Here is a 21,573-nt window from a genome sequence, read left to right on the forward strand (position 1 = left end):
CGGTACTAGCAACTATACGAATAATTAGAGGCAAGTTAAAATAACTGTTAGCGACGAACAAATCCTATTTCGGGAATTTTCGTTTATCGGTGGGATGACGTCGCGATTTGATTAAAGTTAATGTCATCGTCACGCTCAGTTTGTATGGAAAATGTCCCGTATGCAATTGCAACATGATGAAAGAAAAGGTGATTAGATGGATTGAAAGGGATTGTACCATCATTTCTGGTAAATTTCTGATCCATATAGTGTTTTGTATGAAGCTGCATTTACAGGTATTTACAACAACAACAGCAGCAGTAATATTAATAAATAATAATAATAATAATAATAATAATAATAATAATAATAATAATAATAATAATAATAATAATAATGATGATGATGATGATGATGATTAACTTTTTTCGCTGATAAAATTTTGTAGGCCGGTACCTTTGGGTTGATGATTATTGCACCCAAGTATTACTTACTTTGACCCATTATCGGGGTTGCTGGTCAATTGAAAGGCATAAATTCTAGCCTTCTTGTCCTCTAGACCCTAGATTCTATGATAGAAATAGAAATCTGGTCGTCAGCGTTCAGCACTAAGTGTCGAAGGTAGTATTTTTGGTATTTTTTACTTTGACAAATGAGTTTAAAAGTCACAAAGTTTTAAGGTAATAAATCTTAGTTTCAAGGTCACAATAAAATTTTAATGTGCAAAACTTTGCTTTTCGCTGATACTGATGAAAGTTGGTAATTAGGTATCTTTGGGATCAGCTGATGTTTATTTCTAATTTTTATATTTGTCATATTGTTCATAGAACACATTTCAATTTAAAGTTAACATTTAAGTTTTCTTTGTTCTGGTAATACTTGATAGGTAGGTCGCTTGAGGGTTAGAGATTATTTTCTTTAAATATTCTTTTTTACCTTCAATTTTTCAAGGAGGCAGGATAAGTTTAAGGTGAAAGCTTGCCGGTTGGTGGAATTTTCCTTGAATGCAAAATTTATTGGCTTACTGTACTACTAGGTCACAGGTCAATTAAAGATTAATGTTTTCTTTTACTATGATTTTAATGAAACTTAGCATGTAGGTACCTAGAGCCCAGTTGGTTTTGTTTCCATTTTTTTAGCATGGGTCATTTACTGGGTGCAAGATTAATTTTAATGTCGACGTTTTATGTTTTTCCGATTCTGATGAAATTTGTGATTGTTTTCCCCCAAATGATAATAAAATGACTTTCACGGCCACAGAACAATTTAAGGGCCAATGCTTGAAATTTTTTTATACAGATCTCGGAAATTACGATAGTTAGAGATGCCTGGTCTTCAGAGCTCCTGTCAGGACGGCAAATAGGCTAATGAGGTTTGCTAAAAACTCTTGTTCCTCGACGTTTTTCGATGAAAGAAAGTCCTATTATATTCTGTGACTTAAAAAGTTTGATCTATAGGATAACGAGGGTGTCGTCAAAACAATTTTAACGAATATCTCGTTTATATTTATTCGTAATTCTTTATTTTCTACGAGAGTATTGTGCTAAAAATTTTTATACGCGTTAAGCCTAGAGACTACTGAAGCCCGTAGCCAAAAATTTGATTGAAATATTGAAGTTCTTCGTGGAATTATGGAAGTTTTTCTGCCGCTGAACTCAATCTATTAATTCATCTGTAAAATTAAATCATTTTAGAAAGTTGGGAACGAAAAATGACCGGAAAAAATTGGAAATCTGAATTTAGTTCCTCAGTTTCCTTTATCCTGTCATCATTTCCCATAAAAAAGTTTTGATTAAAGGTAAATCGGAAATATGGTACAATTTCGGGAAATGTAGGTAAAATACATCCAAGCCAAAATATGTTCCAGCGTAATCATGTTTATTTGTAAGAAAATCTGAGCCGTAGAGTGAAAATACCTTAGTTTTAAGCTGTTCATAATAATATATTTATGTAAAATTCAGTACTTACGAAGATAAGTTTAAAGACTGGTCAAGTCTTAACATTTTTGCTCCTATCTGTCTTCTAAAAATCTTTTTTTTTTTTCTTTAGATATTGTATTTTTTTCCATAATAAGCTATGGGCGAGGCTTCATTTATCCTTTCACTGCTGAAAACTTCCGCAACACTAGCCTTTTCATTTACACAGAGGTCTGACCATTAGCGCCTAAAACCCTCTTACTCATAATATATTATTCAACTCTATCTTGTATGTTGCTGTAGCACTTGGCTTTGCTCAAAAGTGCGCTGTGACTTAGAGAGCATTCCAATGTTACGTGCATTATTTAACTGTTAATGAATGGGATACTTTGTGGGAATGTTACGGATTTAAAGGTTAAGTTCTAATGAAGCTGCGCTATTCGTAATTCTTCTGTTTCATTTGTACGCTGGGGATACCTTTTTGTTGTTCTGTAGAATATACATTATGTATATGTATATATTTACATATATATACAGTATATGTATATGTATGTATGTATGTATGTATGTATATATGTATATATATATGTATATGTATGTATGTATGTATGTATGTATATATGTATATATATATGTATATATATATGTATATGTATGTATGTGTATATATATATATATATATATATATATATATATATATATATATATATATACTATATGTATATATATATATATATATATATATATATATATATATATATATATATATATGATTATTCATTTATTTATTTATTTACTGGCACATGCTTCGGAGTTTGAAGGCTCAGATGACATATAAACGAACCAATGTATTTTTCACAAGCAAACTATAAAATATCGTAAATTGGTTCTTCCACTTCGAGGAGCTTCCTCCTTGAAATTAGGATTTTCACGGCAGGAGAGTTTCGGCCACCTCATAAGTATTAATTTTTTATTTATTTTTTAATTTTTTTTTGCTTGGAGGGTTCGTGGAATATTCCCTCAACAGTCGTACAATTCGTGACTTTATCTGAAAGTGATATCCCCTCCTCCAAATTGTCTTCATTTTTGTGTTTTCAAAGTTATAATATACCCCCCTAAACTGATTTCATTGATGAATTTTTAAAAATTTCTAGTTGTCTTATATCTTTTTCCTTTATATCTTCTCTAGGATTAAATATTGTGAATAGTCATTTAATGGTGTTTTATTAAAATTTCAACAGTTCTTATGCTGTATTGAAATAATCTGCTTTAGTTTACGATATAAAAGAGTTCCCGAACTTAAACTGTTTTACCTTTTGATAGTGTACTGATTTTGAAGCTGAATGAAGGGAGGTTGAGGAATTTGACATTAAAATCAAAATGATGTTATATCTAATACTGAGCTAATAATGAAAAATCAAATATTGCCACGTGTAAGATGAAATGATTTTATAAAGGCAGTTCTTGAAAGAGTGAGGAAATAATCAAGGGCATCAAAGCTCTGTTCTTATGAAATGAAAATTGCACTTGTCGCTTTGTGGGAGCCGAGTGAGATTACTTGGGAGAGGCAACAAAAGCCTAATGCTTGATCAAAGGCGCTTTGTACATAACAAAAGCGCTAAATAAAAAAACTCAAAATTGAAAAAAAGAAAAAAATTTTTTTTTATATCACTACTAACTTTGTTCGAAAGAAAGCAAAACGAATGAAAGAATAAGGAATTGAGTTTCTAGAATTATGTTCATTTATCGTTTTTAAACTATAACTTTATACGCGTTCTCTCTCCAGGGACACCTCAAATGTTGAATAACACCGTGAATGACAAACACGGTAACTCTTCGCTTGAAGGGTACCTAATCTCAACGCACCAAAGTATCTCCATCAAAGGAACGAGGAATAATTTATGACAAGCAATGTAAAATAAGAGAGAAGGGTATTGTCTTAACCTCAGATCAAAACATAAATGGAACTGGAAGAAAGTGGTACTGGTTATAGTGTTCTAAGCTTGAATTGAGAGAGAGAGAGAGAGAGAGAGAGAGAGAGAGAGAGAGAGAGAGAGAGAGAGAGAGAGAGAGGAGTATCAATGTTTGAGTTGAAATATTATGTCCTTGGGGAGATGTCGAACCTCAGGGGTTGCGGAACAAGACTGGAAACAAAGGAATCTTGAAAATATGTTTGCAGTTATTCACTGTGACGCTTATTGAATTACTTGATCAACATAGAGAAAGGGATCTGCGAATTATAGCCGTAACCTTAATGATTAATTAAAGACAAAGGATTTGGAAAAACCTGTGCTTGCGGTTTCACAGAGAGACAAAGGAAACCAGATCTTCGAAGCTGCAAAGACGAGAGTTGATATGACTGAGGAAGTTTGTATTAATTATCACAAGGAGAAAATGTAACAGGCTTCAAGGCGCACATCAGTTTCAACGTGGCCCTTGAGTCTGGATTTGCATACGGGTTGAAATGGAGTTAACAACTGTCATTTGCCATTGCATTCACGTGGTACATGCAACATTTATAGCAGTTTACTTGAAGCGCTCTGGAGTTGTTCTTGTAAGGTTATACACGTGGTCATTAATGGTAGTCATATCACATATTACAAACACAGACACGCACACCCACACTATATACATATGTATATATATATATATATATATATATATATATATATATACATATACGTACGTATGTATATATTTCTTGTAGACTGTAACCTTATCTCTCGTTGTAAAATATTTAAAATATAGAGAGACGTACATTGGCTGGCATTTGCTTTTATGTACAACAAAGTAAATTGATCGTGTTTATGCTGTGTTTTACTTAACCGAACTGACGTTAAATGTAGATACACGAGGAGAGAGAGAGAGAGAGTTCCGTGAATTTTCGTTGAAAAATTAGTTACGGTTTTATTCTCTTACAATAAGACTTCCAAAGCTAATGTCATAAGGAAATAACAAGAAGTTTGACTGAAGGCGGCCTTGGGGTAAAATCAGTATTAAAATATCTTAACAAACAACGGAGAGTAATCACTGGAGAGTCGAAATAGCTCGACAATTGTATCAGGATAATAAGCACGTTACGGCCGTAAAAGAACCTTGGAAGGTATTCGCATTGAGATAGTCATAAATTTATGTCTAAATGAATATATAGTGAGTTATCTGCTTTATTCTACACACAATCGTAATTTTGTGGATTATGGGTTAAAATCTTATTTTCATTTGTGGAATGGAATGGAACATAAAATTTAAGCCAAATGCCAAGGGCTGGGAGTTATGAGGTCAGTTAGCGCTGAAATGGGAAAATAAGAGTAAAAAAGCTTGAAAGATGTAACATGAGGAAAACCTTGCAGTTGCACTATGAAACAATTGTTTGGATAGGGTGGGAAGTATAATGGAATAGAGAGAATGTGAACGGAGGTACAGTAAGGGACGCTTCAAAGAACTTTTAGTAGTGCTTACAGTGCACCGCGTGAGGTGCACTGGCGGCGCTACCCCTCCCTACGGGGGATTTTCATTTGTGGTATAGCAATGATTTTCAACACCAGAGAAAATACCTCCCATTATTCCCCTGCTTACTGAATATTTTAAATGCAGTTTTCCTAATGAATAATTCCATTTAGTGCTGCGTAATGACATAATTAGTTTCGAATGTATGCATCATTTCATGCCAGAATACATTCATGAGATTTGTCCTGGGATAATGCAAGCTAATTACATGGCGATTAATCCGTCGTATTTAATAATTGACGAAGTGTCGTCATGTAATCATATAATCTTGTGCATTCATAGTTTTTGTTCATTGTCTGTGAAACTTAAACTAGAGAAGTTTTGCACCTGTTTGGAAAAGAGACAGAATTTTTTTTTTTCAAAATATTTTAGTTTTTTTTTTTTACCATTTAAAAGGAATTGTGTGGTTTGAATTTTAAATATTTTGTTTTTGTTTCAGTGATGTCAGATTTCAGATATATAGTGAGTATGGTGACGGGGAAAATCGACACCATGTGCTACACACTCTCTTATGACTATGAGAACATCTCTGCTGTTGTAGCAGGTGTTACAGTCGAGCTATTAAAAAAAACCTGATGAAATAAAAGTGGCTAAAATTGTTTTCGGGCTCCTTTCTCCTCTTTTCAGTATACTTCCTGGTTTTGATTTTATTCGTTACTATTTATTCACAACTATTTCAAAATTAATCCAAAATAGGGTCTTGAGAGGTCAAAGTTGGCAAGGAAGATGAAAAAGGTGCCAAAGGGTATTTCATGTCTTCCTGCATTTTTGGCACAAGTCTTGTAAAGCTGGCCGTACCTGATATTTCACAAGAAACAATGAAAACAGGGCATCGAAAGAAAGAATATATCTTTAAACGTTCTACAATACAGAGGTATGCATGTGGTATTCTTGCAACGTTTTCTCTTCCGTTTAATTAAAATAGAAACCTTCCCAGATATGAAATAAAGCCCTTAGCAGATTAGCAAGTACTCCTTTAATCTCTCTCTCTCTCTCTCTCTCTCTCTCTCTCTCTCTCTCTCTCTCTCTCTCTCTCTCTCTCTCTGAAGAAAATAGATAAAAGTTCTTTATTCAGGGGGAAAATATATACGTCGGATATGTTTTAATGCGCTTGAGTATATAATTTTTTTTTTCTTTCTGAACAGGCGCATCTATATTTACTATTTTCCGTTTTTTTTATTGTGTTTCACCTCGGATTGCAAAAGACAGTCATCAGTTATTCCTTAGGATTCGATGAAAGTCAAAAAGTGCATGATACGGGAACAGCATTTTGCTAAATGGGCGACTTTGTTAGAACCCATTACGATATTAGATTTTACCCAACCGGTAATATTCAGTTCTTTTACGGTCTCAGGTTTCCAGGGCGAATGGCCTTTTTAATGATCTGTGATCTAGAATTTGAATTTGACATTTAGTTATGATAAAAGAAGAAATCAGAGTTCAACTGGATAATTCGTGAATTTAATATTTAGTTATGATAAAAGAAGAAATCAGAGTTCAACTGGATAATTCAAAGTGATAAAATAAGCTCAGTCAGCTGCTTGAAATATAAGATTTACCATTCATATTACCCGTACGTTGGTTTTAATTGTCTCTTTTCAGATATAATGATAAACACTTTTGTTTTGAATGGGACAGTAGGTGCTGACTTGATGATTGAGGTACTGCCTTTCTAAATTGTCATGTAGTGATGAAATATGTATGTATATATATACTGTATATATATATACATATACATACAGTATATATATATATATATATATATATATATATATATATATATATATATATATTATATATATATATATTGATGCCTCCACTTGAGCTTATGACAGCAGTGATTTAATGGGCTTTTAAGACATTTATTTTCACACACACACACATTTATACCTATATACACATTGTGGTGCATTGTATATATACGTGGCGTGTCAGTGTGAATTCGAGCACACACACACACCTATATATAATATATATTTATGTGTGTGTGTGTGTGTGAGTGACAAAACTAACTTCCTTAAAAACACTTTAATTCACTGTTGTTATAATCTGAAGATGAGGCGTTAATACAGAGTTTCCGAGAGCATACTCTTAACATTACTATGAATGCTCTAAACAAGAACTTCCCAAGAGAATTTTCAAAACTGAAAATGTAAGTAAAAAGAAATAAGTGAACTGGATCTATTGCGGTTATTCTCATAAAATCATCGTAAAGTCCTGTCAAGTGAATGTGTCGTTTTTTCTCGGTAAACCATCCACATATCTCGGTCTCATTATGTTGTTATTATTATTATTATTATTATTATTATTATTATTATTATTATTATTATTATTATTATTATTATTATTCAGAAGGTGAACCCTGTTTATATGGAACAAGCCCACAGGAGCCATTGACTCGAAATTCAAGCTTCCAAAATATATGGTGCTCATTAGGAAGTAAGAGAAGTTAAAGGGAAATACAGAAAGAAGAGATCTCGCTCATTAAAAAGAAAAAGTAAATGAATGAATTAATAGATAGATGAAAATGTATTAAAATGCAAGGTGAACAACATGAGGGTAGTGATGCATTGCATCTTCGCTTGAACTTCTGAAGTTCCAGTTGCACGACATCCTCAGGGAGACTGTTCCACAGTCCGTTGGTGTGAGGAATAAAGGACCTCTGGAACTGAGAAGTTCGACAGCGAGGTACAGGTACTTCATATCGGTGCTGCTGTTCAGCGAATCAGGTTGCTCTCGGCAGGAAAAGGGGACCAGGGATCAGTTGTGAATGTGAAAGATCCCTATTGATTGTTTGGTTATCAGAGTCGTCAATCACAGTCTGATAAGCGCCTGCAACGCCATAGGCAGTTCTGTCTGCATTGCTCTTACCTGAGCGAAAAGTTCAGGTTTTAGGGTCGGCGTTAATTTTGCCACTCCTGGCGATGGTCTTGCTCTTCCTCTTCCGCTCAGGTAGGCTAACAGGAATGCGGGCCAGGCCGCTTCCCACGTTGCGAGCTCCTATTTAATTACTGTTGCCCCAGCATGAAATGTATTACTGTTATTATGATAAAGAAGAATGCGCTGCATAAGTTTGAATTTATGTCTATCTCGGTAGAGTTGTTTTTCACTGATTTTGTTTATTATAAAAGAGGCAGTTGCCTAGCCTTCGTTTTGCATAATTCAGTTCACTTATTTGATAGTAGTTTATCGCTATCTTTCTCGACTGTTTTTCACTGACATATGTGTATATTTCCATTCTGTGTGATTTATTTTATTCAGCGGCGCTTCTTTCTCTTGCCACCGTATAGGGGGTTAGTGCCACCAGTGCACCTCATACGGTGCACTGTAGACATTGCTTAAGGTTCTTTGCAGCACCCTTTCGTCCCCTAGCTGCAACCCCTTTCATTTCTTTAACTGTACCTCCGTTCATTTTCTCTTTCCTCCATCTTATTTTCTGCCCTCTCCTAACAATTGTTTCTTAGTGCAGGTGCGAGGTTTTCCTCCTGTTACACCTTTCAGACCTTTTTACTGTCAGTTTCCCTTTCAACGCTGAATGACATCATAGGTGCTAGCCCTTGGCCTTTGGCCTAAATTCTATGTTCTATCCTATTCTATTCTTTTTCTTGCAAGGTAAACTCATTCTTTATTATCTCACAAAATGCAATCGTATTTTTCACAGGCTACTTTTCTGGTTGCATATTTTCAGCCAGTTTCCTTTACCCTCGCAGACGTCAGCTAATAGAGTAAGCGATAAAGAGGCGGACGTGCTAGTAATGGGCCAAAATGGTCTACGTGACAGATATGATTCTTTTGTTTCGACTGATGCGAACACGCCAAGTCTCATTTGTTGTTCTCCATCAGTATTTCGAAAAAGTCTTGATTGTCAGTACCATTTGGACTTGTATTGCCGTTTGAGTAGGAAACTCATTTGTAGTGCTTCTTTTGTCAACACCAACATTATTCCAATCGTTATTTGGGTTGTTTTCAACAGATTTTATAATACGTATCTAATTATTGGTTTCAGATTTTTCCTGTTTAACATTATCCCGTACAATCATTTTATTTCTTTTCATATTCTTAAAATTTAAATTTTTCTTATCTTAGTTTAGATTTGTTAAGTGTATTTTTGTCAGTTAATCAATTCTTAGTTACTCAGTACATATGAGCCGCTTTTTTCTTGTAGGTTGTTCTGCTGTGTATTTTTATATTATGCCAGAGCCTCGTAGTCAAAATCTTTAACATTTTTGTTCCAAATTATCTTTTCCACATATGGGGATGTTTTAAACCGATTCGTCTGGTTCAAGCACTACAGGTGGGGTTAATGAAAGTGATTTTTCACCGAATTCTAACTGAAAGATCGTTTCTTTCACTTTTTTTTTTCCAGATTCTCGTTTTTGGTTTTCTGGTTTATTATGATATATCTTGGACATGCAGTACAGTTGATTAACTATCTCTCCATCCCCACAAAATAACTTATACTGACAACGTATTGTTATTTTCTCATTGTCATATAGCCTATATGTTTTTATACAGGGGTCCTCCAGAAATTTTGGGCACTTTGCGCACCGGGCAAGGGGTGAGTCACCAGCTGCACCTCTCACAGACTCGTTATACAAAATACCCATTTAAAACAAAGCTAGTGCAGAGCGAACAGTAGTATAAATTGGCCTTCCTTCGTTGAAGTCTCTTAACGTAATCGTATTTCAATTTATTTTATTTCTTTTGTACATTGCAAGATATACACAGGTTACACGTTGATTTTTTTCCACACTTCAGCCATAAGAAGTATTTTTTTTTTTCACTCAAAGTAACCAAGTTCAGTTCATTAGCAGCCACGTCACGAGGCAGCAGCATACCTTACGCAAAGGAGAAACGCATCTGTTGCCCGCAATATATGACGTTGCAAACAGAGAACGTGATGGCGATGGCATAGGTGCGCAGCCTCCATGAAATATACAAGGAAATATAAAGCATGCTATTCGGACTGTACATCAGGTCTGTTCTAAAGGGAAATTTCTATCTTTAATGAACGACGAAAAGATTCTTTGACTTCATTAAAGATTGCCTGAATCAGCTGAGGTGGGTAGTGCCGTGAGGTGCACTATGGGCATTACTTAAGGTTCTTTGTAGCGTCCCTTCGGCCCCTAGCTTCAACCCCTTTCATTCTTTTTCCTGTTCCTCCGTTCATATTCTCTTTCTTCCATCTTACTTTCCACCCTCTCCTAACAGTTGATTCAAAGTGCAACTACGAGGTTTTCCTCCTGTTACACCTTTCCAACCTCTTTACTGTCAGTTTCAATTTCAGTGCTGAATGACCTCATAGGTGCCAGCCCTTGGCCTTTAGCCTAAATTCTGTATTCTATAGTGTTGAGGTTAATAAGGTGATAATGCATCCACTGCAAGAAATGCTTTACGAAATTAAAAAAGAAAAGAAAGTGGAATTGGCCGTAACACTTGGCTATTCTGTTTTCACCGAACTTTTGCTGGAAAATTGTTTCAAAAATGAAAGAAAATAGTTCGTCGAAAAAACAAAACTTTGACAGACCACATACAGAGAAAAGGGTGCGTTCACAAAGGACAATAATTGCAGGGCTGAAAAAGAAACGCAATCTAGAACCCATGCATGTTTTGTGTGGAATATTTCTCTCCCGAGGAAAGTCTATAGGGCGCCGAAATGGAGCGGTATGCGAATCAGCTAGACTTAAAAGGTAAAAGTAACGAGAACTGGAAAACAGTATTAAAACAAAAATTAAATTCGTCACATCCAAAAGTTACGCTGAAGAGATCGGTCATGAACGCCCAGTGTTCGGTTGTCTGTTTTTTTTTTTTTTTTGTATAAAGTTACAGTATTTTCCACTATTTTACAATTCTTTCCCTTTTCTAAGTCTCCGCAGTCTTAGGCTCCTATTTAATTCCTTTCCCGTTACCTGGGCAAGGCAAAGTTATTTAGTTGTCAGTGCGTTATTTAGTTGTCAGTGCAGGTATTGCTGGAAATCGATTTTGGTTTTATCGATATTTACTTATTTCATTTGTTCTCTTTACTTTATTTAATTCAGCTTATGTATTTCTTAAACTTTTTATTTAATTAACTTTCTCTCTTTAAAACATGACCTTCCATGTGACCCTATGGTTATACTTATTTCTCAGAATGTAAGTGTCTTACACTGATTTTTTCATCTGTGCAGAGTTAAGCTTGGAATAGAATAGCTAAATTTTTAAACTATATTTATATACAGAATTGTCCAGCTTTTGATAGGTGGTCAAATAAACAATAATTTTTCATAGTTGTGCCCGGTTGCTAGGTGTCGATATAAGACTGTACAGAGAAGGTTTACAAGTGCTGCCTAAATCATAGTTGCCTATCTTGGTTTATTTAGGGGTTTATAGTCATTTTAAAGACTTCTGCTGCATTGGTCTTTTAATTCCTGTTTGGAATATTGCGATCGTAGTTCTGGCCCTGCGTACTTCCCTGTCCTCACCTCTCCTCTATATTACTCTGGGTTGTAAGGTTGTTTTTCATTCTCTTCTTTTGAGTTGAAATCTCGAGCCCAAGGAGGGTCGCTTCAGTATTTGAGGTTTCCATGTAAAACCCATGTGGAGACCACTTACGAAATCTCGTGGTAGGGAAGCCTTAGAATTCTTTACTGTCTTCTGTTTCCTGAACCTCATGTTGTACCACCCTTCCCCTGCGTTATCTTGTTTTCATTTGGAGTAAGAAAGATAGAGGTTTTATGTTTTCTGCTCCATCTTTATGTTAGTCAGGATTAATAAGTAAATGTACACTCATGTTCCCTTGGTAGTTGGGTAATTTAAAGAATTGGTTGATTATCGACGAAGAAACGAAATGAACATACCAAAGTTCCCAGTGAACAGCTAAAATAAAAACATCGAAATTTTCCACATCAGCAGTCATATGTTCAGGATTTGGAGTTAATTTCTCTCTTTAAAAAAATTCTTAAATTCTTGATATCGTTTATTTTTTTCGTTCAAAATTAATTAATGTCTTTGTCGTACATGCTTGCTGAGAGAAAGCATTGTTAGTAATCCAACACATTCTGGAAGTACTTGATGTAATGACTGGTTAACTGGTTGTTTTATTTTTGATTAGGCTAAGCTGCCTGTATGCCAGCAGGCATCAAAGTTACATATATAAAATCGGTATTTCTAATTCTTAATTAAAAAGTTAATAAAACTGTTCAAACGCAATCGTAAGATTAGATCATCACGTAGATGCCTCAGCAATGAATAAAAAGACGTTAAAAAGTGTCAGTAATCTCTTTATGTGAAAGGACAGCTACTACGACTCGATTGCAGAAGACCCAAATTGCTCTCCATTCGGATTTTTGTCGAGTGAGAGTGAGGTCAATTTGCGATTTTTCCACAGTTAGATGACCTGCTCTTTCTCGCTTTTAGGTATTGATTGTAGCCGCTGGGCTATCGGTGCATTTTTTTCCTTTTTTTTTGGAACGCATCAAAGAAACATCTTGGAGATGGAACCTCCTTTTTCAGGCTCTATTCAAGATGCCAAGTTTTCTGTATAGAGAATGATCAGTCGCTACGAAAGTAAAAATAAAAAGAATGGTAAAAAAAAATGTTCTGCCAATATCTGTGATTGGAGCTTTCTGGTCTTCAGTATTCCGAGTTTCTTCTAAAAGCCAAGTTAAGATTTTTTTTCATTTTCAGTGAAAAGTAATTCAGTAATAAGCGTTTTAAATGTGGAGAGAATAATTTATTCCTTTAAGTGAGTGTGGCGAATATCTTTAGATTTTTACCTTGTATCATATTTTAATCTAAGTTGAATAACGCTTTTCGTCATCCCAGTGGGAATTTCGTTAACCCCTAACTCCACTTTGCTTTTACTTTATTGACTGGAGATTCTATTCGGGTTTTCTGACTTCTGAACTATCTTTCTGGCTATACTCACAGGTTTTCCTCGTGTTGGTGACGTTATACCCTGTTTGAAAGCCTTGGTATGGCGTGGCATATGCGTCGTGGGTGTTAGCGGTCTTGAATTGACCTCTCTCAGTTGAGTGTAGAATTGCGAATTCTTGCTTTTATTTGTTTACCATGAAAAAGTATGTGAATCTCTTCTAATTCAAGAAAGCGTTTGTCGTAATGAATGTAAAACTTATACAACTATTTTTTTTTTTTTTTTAACTTTTTGCGCGTGGTATTTATTTCCTTGAGGAAGAACTGGTTCAACAACCTAACAGACTTGTGCTTTATTGGCAAAACGTGTTAGATTTCAATCCATGTATCACTGCCGTTTTCGATCTTTAATTCACAAAACCTGAGTGATGGTTCTGTTATATGAAGTTATGGTTTTTTTTTTTTTATTGAAACTCGGATTGGAAAGACGAAGTCCGAGAAGGAAAAAGTTAAAACTGGAAATTGACCATAACAATACGGGACACCTTCCGAGACATCACTTTAAATGGCGAAAGTTATAAAACTCAGGGAAAACGGAAGGAAGGTGGGAAATTCTATAGCTGAAAAGTGCAGGAAAGGCTCAGTCATCGAAACGAGCAAGCTCCTAATTAATTTATTTCCTGTTGTATGAAACAAAAACATGATCACAGATTAATTTTTAAAGGAACGTTCTGTTTTGACACTGAAATAAGCCTTGACGCAAAGTTATCGGTAAGGCAAAATGACTTGTGTAAATATCGCCCTTGACGTTGCTGCGGTGGTATGTTTGCAGACACGTGCATAAGGCATTCATCCCGTAGGAGGGTACTTCACCCTGTGCACTGTAGGCGTTACTTAAGTTTCTTTGCAGCGTCCCTTCGGCCCCTAGCTGCAACCCCTTTCATTCCTTTTACTGTGCCTCCGTTCATAGGCGCTTTCTTCCATCTTACTTTCCACCCTCTCCTAACAGTCGTTTCTTAGTGCAGCTGCGAGGTTTTCCTCCTGTTACTTCTTTAACTCCTTACTCTGACTTTCCGTTTTACTGCTGAATGACCTGATAGGTCCCAGTGCTTGGCCTTTGGCCTTACTCTCACTTTCCGTTTTACTGCTGAATGACCTGATAGGTCCCAGTGCTTGGCCTTTGGCCCAAATTTTATATTGCATTCCACTTCATAATGTATTCAGTTCCCATAGCAAATGTAATAAATATAATATTAAATATGCTTTAATGTATGCATATGTATGTATTGCATCCGTTGCATACTAGAAGCCGTTCTTAATTGAATTTATGGGAACAGTGGTTATGGCATATCGTAATATCGACCTGGCAGTCTCGGTTAATAGGAAATTGTCTATAGATTTTCAGAAATTAGAAAAATATTTAAAAATATCAAATCGAACGAAAACCTTGCTACGTGCAAAGTCAACTTAAATAATATAGCGATACTAGATTTTAAGTGACTCGTGCAATCTCGTATAACTACGGTTTATTCTGTAAAATAAACAGTTTAATTCTATCGTTGTTATTGAGTCACATTTAAAGTGAACATTTCCGTTAACATTATAATAAGAATTCCCATATATTTCGATTTGAAAGATCGATGTACGTTATTCTGAATGATCCCATAGCGCGAGGGACGCGGATATTCTCCTCCGATTTAATTTCCTCAGTTTCACAGAGAGAGGAGTTTCGTAACGTGTAATCACGCTGCATTTGCATATTGGAAGTTTGCTTGGGATCATGGTACACAAGAACTATTTTTGACTCTTTGTTCATATTTTCATAACATCGCACCCGCGTATCTCGTTCTTGCTGGTTTCAATCCGTTTTATTTTGTATTTTTCAGATATTGCTTTATTACATTTTCATATAAGCATTTTCTATGTAATTTTTATAACTTCCTGTCATAAATTTTTCGTAACATTAATTTTCCCCATGCAGTGACGAAAGACTGAGTTCGTTAAACTAAGAGAAAATTATATCTTGCGTAAACGCTTGAAGTTCAGTCGCTCCTGGATACACACACGCACACACACACACACACACGTACATACATGCAAACATACTTACATATACACACACATACATATATAACATATATATATATATATATATATATATATATATATATATATATATATATATATATATATATATATATTATATACATGTGTGTGTGTGTGTGTGAAGGTATCTGTGCATGAAATAGAGAGAGGAGAATTGAATTTATTTTATTTCTGTGGGCTTGAATTCACGTATAGTGGCAGAACAAATTTCCAGGGTCGCAGCAATGATTGAGATGTTACCGAACAAACATCTGCCGCTGTCAGGGGCCAAGACAGCTTACCTTTAACCCTTCCGTTATCTACTATTTTTCTGTAATGCAACGGAACTGTAATTTCATATGCATACTTTTGACAAGAATTTTTTACTTCCAGAAGAGTACCCGTGGCCGGCCGCACCATTTGAATTCTTGTGCGGGTTGTATAATCTCTTTCATGAACAATTTGTTATTGCTTTTTCTCATCTGGTAATTTAGATAGATGTTTAGACGGTTAACCGGCGATTATTTTGTATTTTTCAGATGAGCAGATCGATAGTCTCAAATGATTCACTTTAGGACTCGAGTAGCAACGTTACAGATTTTGATTATTATTTGCGTATGTGTTAAGCAAAATTCGCTTCTCTCAGATTATTTATTTTTTTTTTTTTTATAAAACACAGCATTGCTTCCAGTTCTTTGTCACCAGGGAAACCATATTCCAGACAAGTAAAACGAAGACTTTTCATGGGACTTCTTTCATTTTTGTGACACTGATCTTTCAAACAAGAATCAACTCAGAGTAAGCAATGGAACACACGATAGAAGGTCAATTTTGATAATCAAGTTATTTATTCCTCTTGTTATATTTTATGTAGCAAACTATAAAAACTTGAAAGAAAATTTACAGAAGATAGTAGACTTTTGGCATATCTTCTAACGCTGTGTTAGTTTCATTGATTTTTTTGAAGAAGTTTCTTGAAAACCTTTCATTTTTTATCATAGTTCCATTAAAAACAACAGTTATGAAACAGTTTGTATACAGAGACAACTAATATAAATGTAATTTATTAGATATGAGTCTTCAAGTAAAAAGACGAAGAATTCATCAGCATTTTGCAACTAAGGAGGGAAAAAACGTAAATTTTTCTAATAATTCCATATACACGCATCGTTCCATACAGTTAAGCTGTCATGGCGCCACAACAGAACAAGAGATAGATGAAAGAACGATAGTAGTAGAAAAAAAAAAAAACACTGAGCGCAACGCGTTTGAAGCACTCAAGCAAGCTTCCTGATAAGTCGAGCCAAGATCTAACGTCGTAACCACTGAGTACAGATAATGTGTATATATATATACACACACACACACACACACATATATATATATATATATATATATATATATATATATATATATATATATATATATATATGAGACAATGGGAAATGTCAAAAGGTGCTTCCTAGCCTGGACTGTAATTCTCTCTCTCTCTCTCTCTCTCTCTCTCTCTCTCTCTCTCTCTCTCTCTCTCTCTCTCTCTCTCTCTCGGGGTTATTTATTGAATTACGCTATGTATGTTTTATCTAAACACATACGAAAATAATGCAACATTATTTATTTAAAACTCTTTTTATCTGTTTTTCTACGTTGGAAAATAGCATCCCTCCTGCGACGCATTGAATGAAATCAATGAAACGTGGCATTCAAGTAACATTTGACAAGGCCTGCAGATATCCGGTTCTCTGTAGTTTTATAATTATCATTTAAACTTTCTGGTCTTCTACCACCACTGTTCAAGACCAGGTATCTTTATATACTGCCCTTTGTCGTTATATATTTCTCTGTATTATTATTATTATTATTATTATTATTATTGTCAAGTTTTATTAACATAGGACTGACTTTATGTTCACTGTAGTTTTGGCCTCGTGTAATACAACGAGCATAATGTTCATGCTTGTTTACGCCTAACAGTGCGTGTGACTTTATTTATGGCACCAAGCATATGAGTATTATTGTAAACAGCTCTCGTATTTTTTGCTTCTGCAAACAGTAGCATCTGCAGGTGCTATATTTTATTCATTGAATTGACTCTCACCATTAAACTAAGCTAGGGAGCATTATGAACTTTGTCCCTTATATAGACCCTGGTCCGTTCTCAGTCTACAGTTAACTGGTTAGAATATAGATTACACCACAGAGAGAGAGAGAGAGAGAGAGAGAGAGAGAGAGAGAGAGAGAGAGAGAGAGAGAGAGATTAAGTAATTCTGTGTTTATTATGTTCTGATTATATAGAATTAAGTAAAAAATTTCGGAGTCCTCGCGTTGGTCATGAAACCCATACGAATTACGCATTATTTTAGACACACCGTAGTAGTAAATTGATCTGTCAAAAAAAGTGAATTGAACAAGATTACTGAGTGAATTGAACAAGATAACTAATGAATGAATTGAAATTTTTTGTCGTGGAAGCTTTTGTTTACCTGAAATTCGAACCGGACATCAGTGAATTAATTCAGGTTGAATTTTTTTAAAGCGAATTTTAAAAAAATGTATTACTGTAAACTCAATGTACAAATTCTATGATATACCTTTTGTGATGGAGATAAATGAAGTTCTTTTTTCATTATTAGAAACATTTTGCTCCAAAATTATAGGTAGCCTCAGTTAGCTGCCATGTATAATTTCTTGCGTACAAAATCTCGTCAGCGCCCATAATACGAACCTTTTATAGGGAGAAGGGATAGAAATTAACTCGGAACTACCGAGAACTTTAAGATTATCAAAGGTGCCTTTATCTAAGATAATTTATTTATCATTGGTTATCGGAGGAAGGTGCTGAAAAATTTCAGTACTGATATCAACTGTTTTGTAATTCTCAGAAAAGGGCTCGATAATGACTTCTGCTGTTCGTGCCTTTTCTTTGAGATTTAAGGAATCCCCAGGAATTAGTGATGTTTTGTCTCGGGCAAGACCTCTTTCTAAATTCTTAATTGTTTTACAAGAAATAAACAAAAATGTGCTTTTCAGCATGGGCGAAAAATGTGTATTATTTGAAGTGGGGGTTAGCTTTAAAGAAATACTGTATATGTCGTAAAGTGAGTAATTTTGTTCACTCTAAGGGATCATTTTATCTGGTGAGCCACATTTGCCATCCTTTTCAGTGCTAAGCAATATGACCGTATCTGTTCATAAGATTTCATTTGTACAGATATTAAGTGATGTTTAGGAGACCGTTAAAAAGATCCGGAAGGTTAATTTATCATTTCAAGGAATGGCTCATAAGTGATTTGTTCCCTTCCATTACTGAAGTTTGGAATCTGCCCTCTGTTCCGTTCTCAATTCGTATGGCTCGAAATAGACAAAGCCAGTAGGTTACTGCCTAACCAGCCTTTACATAAAATAAGACAGTGAAGCAAACGCGTATCATGATTACGGCATTGAGAAATGTTAATATATTTAGCCTATCTAATGCAATTCCTTTGTGTCTACTGAGGCCACTCTGTCAGGGAGTCAGATTTTTCTCTCTATATGCCTGCCTGGAACTCTGGTGGTTGCTCTCTGTTTGTTTTGTTTGTGTCTTTCAGTAGTTTTTATCTGCTTGTCGGGGTTCTTCCTGTTTGAATACGGTTGCCATTGTTTTGTCTGCTTCACAAATCTGTGCATTTAGAACATTCATGTAGTTTTTCCTCCCTGTATGATTTGTACACTCGTAGGCATTTTTTGCTCGCTCAGATGCTATATAAGCGCTGTTTGCTTGTGTAATAAGGATGTTAGAAGAATCTTGTGACCCCTGTCAGAATCTTTCATTTTGAATTCTAATATTCATTACCTCCATCTGATCCATTTCCTGTATTTTTAAATACAGTTTTGTATTAACTGCGTACAAATTCATCTCCCGTTACATAGTCTTCTTTTGTCATACACTCTCCCTTGTCATCTGATACCTCAAGTAGTCTTGGCAATGTATGTACTGTATGTATGTAGGCATGTTTCGAGAAATTTATTCTTAACCTCACTCGTCAGGAATTACAGAATATTCGACTTTCAGTGGATGGACATTTCGGCATTTAGATCACACAGTGCTTTTCAAGGCACTCTTGTTCATAAAAATTCATAACATTAAACATCCGAGTCATATGGTTTATCGATATATTGATATGATTTTTAGTTTCCTTTCATAAATTTTCCCTGATTATATTATATATATATATATATATATATATATATATATATATATATATATATATATATATATATATATATATATATGAAATGTGTGAATATCAGTGTATATCAGATATTCAGAATTCTGTCGCTACAGCATTTCAAGTGGTAAAGAATAAAGCATAGTTGTTCATATATATTTTCTGTAATCTTACAAGTAATTTGTATCGTTTGGTTTGAATGCAATGAGTTGTTAAACATTGATAAAAAAAACACTGCTGGTATATGACGCTCCAATTTCTCAGCGAATGGATGGGTCAGCAAAAATTCATTTACCATATCCTCTTAAAAGTTATTAATCCTTTTTTTTTACATACATCAGACAAAAAAAAAATATATATATATTAAACAGGCCCATCTCCAAGCCTCCCCCTCATTTCGGAGCTGTGAAATCAATGCATATAGTGAAAGCATTCTTTGTGTTTTATATACATACCTTTATTTTGATTTTGTGACAAATAAAAGAGCATTTCCCATCAGTTTGGCCACAAGGAACATCAGCACATCAGAGTGATTTTGTCATGAGAAGGAAAGAAAAAAAAAAAAACACTTGCTTCTGGAATTATGAGATAGAATAGTGTCCTTAAGCTTCTACGAATAGTGCAGAAGGCATGACAAGTCCCAGTTCTCTGACGTCACCAAGCTGACAGTTATTTTTACCTGGAGTCTTTAAAGATTCAGCATTCGTTTCAGTAGTTTTCTTCATTTTTTTCTTTGGAATTTTTATTCTTTTTATCTTTCATTTCCATGTCGTTTTTATTTCATAGTTTCTGTTGATCAAGTTCAGTAAGGATACAAGCCCAAAACAGTATCAATAACAACACAGTGAAATAAAAGTGCAGAAAGAAAGTCAAACATATTAAAAATAGTCTTTATTCCTTCCTTGACATTGCCAGCCACCTATGTTTTAACATGAGACTAAGAAGACCTCCAGAAAAAGGGTCACTGCCCCTTTTTGGAGGTACCTCTAAAGAGATATGTTCTTGAAATGAACTTTTTTCAGAGTGCGTAATACCATAAAAAGGAAGGTCACGGTAATATAATAATATCTCTGCGTAAGAAAACAAGTATAGAGATTATACATTCTGATGCGTTCACTACTTCGTTATTCGTTTTGGAGGATTTTGACCAGAACAACATCGTTCATTGTTAACCAGTGTCACTGCACGAGGCTTATGAAACAGAAGTGTTAGCAGTTCATTTTTGTTTAAATGGAGAATTTGTCGTCTGGAAACAGTTAAGAAAGAATAATAATCCTAATCTTCTCCGCTGAAGTCTGGCGAAACATTTCACTCGGAGCTACGTCGAACGAAGCCGAAGCCAGATCGGTCGATTTCGTCGAAGTTGCGCTTGTAGAGATTGGCAAGGTCACGGGGGCTGAGGACGCGCTTCGCGAAGCCGAAGCCCTGTCTGTCGATCTCGTCGAAGTTGCGCTTGTTGAAGCCGAAGCCTGATCGGTCGATCTCGTCGAAGTTGCGCTTGTAGAAGCCCATTCCGGTGCGGTCGATTTCGTCGAAGTTGCGCTTGTTGAAACCGAAGCCAGATCGGTCGATTTCGTCGAAGTTACGCTTGTAGAAGCCCATTCCGGTGCGGTCGATTTCGTCGAAGTTCCTCTTGTTGAAGCCGAATCCAGATCGGTCGATTTCGTCGAAGTTCCTCTTGTTGAAGCCGAAGCCAGAACGGTCGATTTCGTCGAAGTTCCTCTTATTGAATCCAAAGCCAGATCGGTCGATTTCGTCGAAGTTTCTCTTGGCGAATCCAAAGCCAGACCTGTCGATCTCGTCGAAATTACGTTTGCTGTGACCGAAACCGGTTCTGGAAAAGAAGGAATTGATGAGTGAATAAAAGAACCAGTTTAAGTATATGTGCAGATGGAGAACTAGAGTTGCATCTATTATTTTAACAAACTATCGAAATAATTATGTTGGAAATTTCTTTACATTGTTTTCTTTTTATACTTCATGTCGTGAACTAATATGTATTGAAGTCCAGTTAGGAGGAAAAATTG

The 21,573-nt window shown here is 35.2% G+C and overlaps 2 protein-coding genes across 2 annotated transcripts in view; one reads left to right on the top strand and one right to left on the bottom strand.

The window, feature by feature from the left end:
- LOC136831420 (uncharacterized) overlaps nucleotides 1-21,573 on the top strand; it is a 550,888-nt gene that overhangs the window by 116,616 nt on the left and 412,699 nt on the right. The gene's annotated exons all lie outside the window — the stretch shown is intronic.
- Nucleotides 20,423-21,573, bottom strand: part of LOC136831430 (orcokinin peptides type B-like) — a 71,777-nt gene continuing 70,626 nt past the window's right edge. The window contains exon 4 of the mRNA XM_067091886.1: nucleotides 20,423-21,380. Coding sequence (XP_066947987.1) covers nucleotides 20,855-21,380 — 526 coding nt within the window. The 3' untranslated portion in view covers nucleotides 20,423-20,854. The remainder of the gene's footprint in view (nucleotides 21,381-21,573) is intronic.

This window comes from Macrobrachium rosenbergii, chromosome 4, assembly GCF_040412425.1.
Source record: "Macrobrachium rosenbergii isolate ZJJX-2024 chromosome 4, ASM4041242v1, whole genome shotgun sequence".
Taxonomy (NCBI): domain Eukaryota; kingdom Metazoa; phylum Arthropoda; class Malacostraca; order Decapoda; family Palaemonidae; genus Macrobrachium; species Macrobrachium rosenbergii.